Source organism: Macadamia integrifolia, chromosome 8 (genome assembly GCF_013358625.1).
Source record: "Macadamia integrifolia cultivar HAES 741 chromosome 8, SCU_Mint_v3, whole genome shotgun sequence".
NCBI lineage: Eukaryota > Viridiplantae > Streptophyta > Magnoliopsida > Proteales > Proteaceae > Macadamia > Macadamia integrifolia.
In genome coordinates this window covers 29082700-29089769 of record NC_056564.1, presented here as the reverse complement: position 1 = coordinate 29089769, position 7070 = coordinate 29082700, and the positions used below count along the sequence as shown (strand labels likewise).

The 7070-nt window shown below is 42.9% G+C and overlaps 1 protein-coding gene across 1 annotated transcript; it reads left to right on the top strand.

Moving 5' to 3' along the window:
• Positions 1–3889: 3889 nt before the first annotated feature.
• LOC122086869 lies at positions 3890–4744 on the top strand. The gene is made up of 2 exons (XM_042655800.1): positions 3890–4077; positions 4213–4744. Exons 1-2 carry the CDS (start codon positions 3890–3892, stop codon positions 4742–4744), a joined length of 720 nt encoding a protein of 239 aa, XP_042511734.1.
• Positions 4745–7070: the final 2326 nt, after the last annotated feature.

The window sequence follows — 7070 nt, the reverse complement described above, 5'->3', positions numbered from 1 at the left end:
CTCCTCCAACCTTGTAAACGCTTCTTCAAATCCTTCAAAATCAACACATAGACCATCTATTAAACCTTAGATTGATCATCTCAAGGGGGATTTACAAGACCTCAAGAAACACTATCCAAATCAATGGTTTTACTTGGGTATGGTGAAAGTTTAGGGAATATAGCCTTTGCTCACCTCTAAACGTAGATCTTGGGTTGGAGATCACTCTTCTCGGTGTCGGAATGGGAAGATCAAACCTTGGCGCCGCTGAAATCCATTTCTTCTTCCTCTTCCTTCCCTTTTCCTCTTCTTTCCCTTCTTTTCTCTCTCCTCTTTACTCTTCTCACCAAACGCCCGAGTGTCATAAATGAGAAAAGGAAAAAACATAATGATAGCTATTTATACTTTTTAAAACAACTTGTAACCTCATGGGTGGGTCACTCAGGTGAGCGTATGCGCCCACCTATGACCACCCACCTGAGGGCCGAAAATTTGCCACCAAGTGGGATTTTGATGGAATTCGACTCTCGACACGAATCTCACTCTCGGCATAAGATACAATATACGTATGCGCTTTAAGATACGGCTACATACTTGCTTTATCCGTACATGGCCTTATGATATGTGCATGTACATGGCTTGGGTACACCCGTCTCCTCTGGCACTGACTCAGACTTGTCTGGCCAGTCGATGTTCAAAGTCACCCTTACCATCATAGTCCATAAGGAACCCGCCTTAACCCTTTCCGATTCGGGTCCTGCATGGTTAAACCGAGTCAACCATGTAATCAGACTGGGTTTAAAAAGTAGGGTATTATAGGTGACCTCTGGGATAAGGAGCTGGTTGCACACGAGGATGGATGCGTGTGCGATGATTGTGCATTTGGAGCACTCTAAGGATGGGAGTATCATCTTCTATTTTTTTTTATTTTGTTTTATTATAAGTATGTGATTTTAGAATTCATTTCATAATCTTATGAACTTAAAGTACTGCATCATTCTTTTGTATAAATATGGTAAATATCAATAGAAATCACCAGTTGATATATATTTTGTTTATATTATAAGTATGTGATTTTAGAATTCATTTCATAATCTTATGAACTTAAAGTACTGCATCATGGATCCTGGATGGATGGTGGACACGTGTGCATGTCCATGTCATCAGCCTTCAGGTGAGTGGAGGCGGGGTGTGACAACGAGTGGTATCAGAGCGCGACACTCTGCTTTAAGTCATAAACTTATAAAATGTTAGGACTACTGGTGATTAGGTTATAAATAAAAGCTTAAAGATAAGTACATAAATCATAGTTCACACATAGGAGACAAGTTGAAGATAGAAGCCAATAACATTGATAATTTCATTAATAACAAATTCAGCTTACAACTTTGAGAGAGGAGAATACAAGACTTAACTATGAACAAATTACATAGATGATAACTACCTACTGAATAACTCTCAAGTTAATAACACTAATGACACAAATAAAACATAATAGGATCACAATCTTAAGAACAAGATTGAAAGATAAAAGGACCTAGGAAAAACTACTGCTGGGGTGGATCACTGGGTGGTACCGAAGAAACAGGAGTAGTATCTGCTAGCCCAAAGTAAGTGTCCCACCTATGGGTCTATACCCCCAGATGACTGACCCTATCATCAATGTTGTCCAGACGGGTATTCAGACCCCGAAAACCTGTTTCCATAACCTGCGTCACCCGATCCCAACCTACTGCATCACTTGGTGCGGTCGAAGAAGAAGCGCCATCAGCATATTGAGATGAAGTGTAAGGAGGAGGTGGGGTAGCTACCCTACGGCCTTGACGCAATGGAGGTCTATCATCTTCACTATCCTCCCCATCTTCCTCGCTCTCCTCGGCCTCCTCGTTGTTTTCCATATCCATATCCTGGTCACCTCCTATAGGGACCATTACCGGCACCCCCTCAGCATCACTACCATCATTAGGTTTAACCTTCATCTTCACTAAGGAGTGTAAATCGAAAGGATACCTCTTGGCTCCATCTGTAGGCTCGTCAGCATAAGGGACCCCAAAGTGTACAAAAATACTAGTAAGGAGAGTTCCGTAAAGTAAATTTCCATCCTTTGGGTACTTGGCCCGGTATGCCATATGCTGCATCAATAGGTATGGGAGGTTGATCTGGAGACCCACATACAAGCACAGGGTAACATAGGCCTGGAGAAGAGAAACTTCATTGAAATGACCTCCATCTGGTAATATGTTTAACTGAACTACCCTACAAAGCATCTTAGGCGTGGTCCTGAAGCGACTAAACCTAGCCCATCCACTAGTGGTTCCAGTCAATTGCCGACACTTCTCATCTAAACTATCTTGGGGCAGGAAGGCTCCCCTTCTGGTCTTGGGAGCACAATATACACTCTCCCCGGTGCTTAAAATCCCAGTAATAGCACCAAACTCGGCTGTGGTGAAGGAGAGGTCTACTCCCATAACTCGGCTCGTGAGACGATAATCATTCTCCCCTACTTCCTCACCCCTCAGATTGCAAAAGAACATTTGGACCAAGCGAGGATAACATCTTTCCCCTGGGTCTAACAGCGGTGACCAACCCAGTGCCTGGAACCGCCTCGCTATACCAAAGGAAGGCATCTGACCATGCAATAGTGCCTTACCGGAATCCATAAGTTTACTTCCAAACACCCCCCATTTCTGTGCATTCTCCACAGAGCTAAACCAAAATCTGTCAAAGTTAGGTTCTGGAGGAGCTGGAATCTGCCTCACAGCATTTTGACTACATGTATCTCTTCTAGAACTCATGACCTGTATACAAACACAACAAATATACATATCCAACTAAGTGTATACAAAAGGAAAGGCACATTTGGGAAGAATGCAAGAAATTTCACATAAATCACTAGTTAGGGTTTCACAGAGAAGAAAATTTGGGGAAAATGGAAAATCTAGAAAAAATGGGAGGAAAACCTTACCTCTTACGCAAAATGTGGTGTGGATTAGCGGCAAAAATCACTGGATGATGTTCTTCCAACCTTGGGAGAGCTCTCTGGTAGTTCTTGGCAAGAAAAGGAAGAGGTTATGGTGAAAATAGGAGTTCTCGGCCAGCCCTTTTAAAAGACAATAAAAGTGTTCATCGGTTGGCCAGTGAAACAATTACCATCCACCGGTGAACCCTTTAAGTGATTTTCAAACCTTGCGGATCCATCCACCAGTGAACTCACCGGCGGATGATCATCCACCAGTAAGAATCCACCGGTGAAGGTAAAAATGTGAGAAATTATGTTCTTTTCTTTATATGTGTGGGTCCATTTTACATATTTTCCTTCCCGTAATGGGTGGATACAGAGGATGTGGGTGTCTGAACCTAGTACATATAAAGACTTGAATATGCATGCTCAGTTGTACTAAGTTGCCTATGTTACCTCTTATACAGGTAGGTTCACATGGCTCCTAGAAAATCACGAACACAAGTGGGACAGCTGCCTAAATGGCCACATCGTACTACTACATCTGCTATGGGTCGGCCACCGACTTCGGAACCAAGTAGAGAAGAGGTGCCTGATACCATAGCACAGGCAGCCCCTCCTACTTCACCTATACTTTCTGCCCAGGATGTAGTGTCAATTATGGGCAACATGTTGCAAGGACTACAACAGCAACAAAATGTGATGATGTAAGGGTTGCAACAGCAGCAACTAGAGTTCATGACAAGTCTAAATGCACAGATCAATGCTGTGTTTCAGACTCGAGAGGAACAGGCTATTCCACCACAGACACATCCAGTACCTAACGTTGCTCCTACCACTATTCCCCAGGCACAGCAAGTCCCAGCTCCAATGGCTCACCACACAACCCACCCAAAGGGCTCCAATGTACAATATGCCCCATGACCTGATGTACCACTAACACAGGGGCAAATGACGCCACAGAGCCAAGTCATACTGCTTATACCTATGGACAACGTGAAAGTGATCAAAACGTTCCAGAAGTTTAGGCCTCCCTACTTTGGTGGGATTGCGCAGGATCCTTTGACACCCGCCAAATGGGTAGAGGGAATGGAAAAGGCATTTAAGGTAATGACCCTCATTGAAGAACAGAAACTGATGTGTGCCGACTACCAACTACAAAATGAGGCAAATGCATGGTGGAAGTCCATTGAACCCATCCTAGTGGCCCTACAGCCTAACCTCACATGGGAACACTTTAAAGTGGTGTTCTACAACAACTACTTCCCAGACAGTGTGAGGGAGAGGAAGGAAACAGAGTTCATGGAGTTGAAACAAGGGTCCAACTCTGTATTGGAATATCAACAAGATTTTGAGAAGTTGTTCTTCTTCGGACCTGAGCATTTGAAGGGGGATCAGGCAAAGGCGAAGAGATTTGAGAAAAGGTTAAGACCCACTATAGGGGTTGTGTTATTGGCTCAGTACCTCCATGGTTATGCCCAGGTGGTTCAACCTACCAAATCCATTGAGGATAAACAAAGAGAGAACTATCATGCCATCCAAGGGAAGAGGACAGCGGCACCTAGTAGGTTTGGTAAGGGGACATATTCTAGTGCAGCATCAAGTCAATATGGAAGACCAGAAATAGGACAAGCACCACCACCACCTAGACCCATGGTAGCACAGTCTCAGACGGTCCCCTTAAGGTGTTTTGTCTGTCAGCAAATGGGTCACTTTGCAAAGAATTGCTCACAGAGGAGACCGGGTGACCCCTATGTAGGACCAACCAAATCAGTGCAACCATTATCCGCCACCCATCCGGCTTAGGCACCACAGGGAGCTGGACTGCAAGGGAAAGTGTTTGCACTAACTACTGAGGAAGCGGAGGCATCGCCTGGAGTGGTCACAGGTACCTTGCTGATATCGATGACCCCTGCATATGTTTTGTTTGATACTGGTGCATCATATTCATTTATATCCCCCACTTTTTCCGTTAAGATGAATATCAAGCCAAAAATGTTAACACACAAGTTAGTAGTTGGCACACCAACTGGGAGTGAGGAAGGATTAGAGGAAATTTATGAGCTATGTCCTATTCAAGTCTGTGGACGGGACAGGATTGCCCATTTGATTAAATTAGAGATGCGTGACTTCGATGTTATCTTAGGTATGGATTGGCTATCTACCTATAGGGCATGTATTTTATGTGCTGAGAAGAAAATTGTATTGAAACTCCGAGAAGGAGGTGATTTTGTTTACAAAGGGAGAAAAATCAAAAAGTCCAAGAGACTAGTGATATCTGCACTTGAAGTGAGAAGATTACTAGAGCAAGGATGTGAGGCTTATTTGGCATCTGTGATTGACACAGCTAAGGAAAGCAAGTTGGTAAAGGAAATAGAAGTAGTGGGAGAATTCTCATACATCTTTCCTGATGACTTACCTTGACTACCCTCGGACCGAGGGACTGAATTCACTATTGATCTGATCCCTGGGGCAGCACATATCAAAAGCTCCATATAGGATGGCACTTTCAGAACTGAAGGAGTTGAAGGAACAATTACAAGATTTATTGGAGAAAGGGTTCATCCGGCCTAGTGTGTCCCCATGGGGAGCACCGGTACTTTTTGTTAGGAAGAAGGATAGGAGTATGAGAATGTGCATAGACTACAGTGAACTTAATAAACTGACTATCAAGAATAGGTATCCGTTGCCTAGAATCGATGACCTTTTTGATCAATTGCAAGGTGCAACCACATTATCCAAAATTTACCTCAGATCTAGTTATCATCAACTCAAGATCAGAGAGGGTGACATCAGGAAGACAGCTTTCAAGACCCGTTATAGACACTATGAGTTCTTAGTTATGCCATTTGGACTAACCAATGCCCCTACAGTGTTCATGGAGTTGATGAATAGAGTATTCCACGATATGTTAGATAACTTTGTCATCGTGTTCATTGACGACATTTTGATTTATTCGAAGAGCCGGGAGGAACATGCTACCCATTTGAGATTTGCCCTTCAAAGATTGAGAGAGAAGTAGTTATATGCAAAATTCAGTAAATGTGAGTTTTGGCTTACACAAGTGTATTTCTTAGGGCATGTTGTCTCAGAGAAGGGCATTGAAGTTGATCCTGGAAAGGTAAAGGCTATGGTAGAATGGGAGGCACCTAAGAATGTAGGTGAAATTCATAGTTTCCTGGGGTTAGCAGGGTACTACAAAAGGTTCATTGAAAATTTCTCACGCATTTCTAGACCTATGACTCGACTAACACGGAAGGGAGTGAAATTTGAATGGTCTAAGGAATGTGAAGAAAGTTTTCAGGAATTGAAGCAGAAATTAATAACAGCTCCAGTACTCACTATTCCAGAAGGCAACGCTGGAATGGTAGTATAAAGTGATGCATCCAAGTTGGGCTTAGGCTGTGTGTTGATGTAAAATGGCAAGGTTGTAGCATATGCATCTCGACAGCTGAAGGACTATGAAAAGAATTACCATCCACTCATGACTTGGAGTTAGCAGTGGTCATTTTTACTTTAAAGATCTGGCGGCATTATTTATATGGGGAAAAGAGTGAGATCTATAGCGATCATAAGAGTTTGAAATACTTTTTCACCCAAAAGGAGCTGAATATGAGACAAAGAAGATGGTTGGAACTGATGAAGGATTATGACTGCACCATCCATTACCATCCGGGGAAGGCCAATGTAGTGGTTGATGCATTGAGCAGGAAGTCTTAGACTCTATCCCTAGCAGCCTTGACTGAATGAATAGTTGATTGAGGAAGCTAGAAGAATGGATTTGGAACTACAAACAAATGAGGCGACAGTAACCTTGGCCGCACTTATGATACAACCATCGTTAGTGGAGAAAATCCAAGTCTCCCAAGTACTAGATGAGGATCTTCAGAAAATAGTAAGCGATATCAAAGAAGGAAGACAAAAAGATTTAAATTTCAAGTTGACTAAAGATGGGGTCCTTAAGTTCAAAGATAGACTTTGCGTACCAAAGGATGAAGAGATGAGGGAATTAATATTGAAAGAAGCTCACAGTTCACCCTACTCCATCCATCCAGGTAGTACAAAAATGTACAAGGATTTGAAGAAGTTCTATTGGTGGTGTGGCATGAAAACTGACGTAGCCACCCATGTA

Coding starts and splice junctions, on each gene's coding strand:
- LOC122086869 (XM_042655800.1), top strand. CDS start 3,890: ATGACGCCACAGAGCCAAGTCATACTGCTTATACCTATGGACAACGTG. Junction 4,078..4,212: donor ATTGAAGAACAGAAACTGAT/GTGTGCCGACTA, acceptor CTTCCCAGACAG/TGTGAGGGAGAGGAAGGAAA.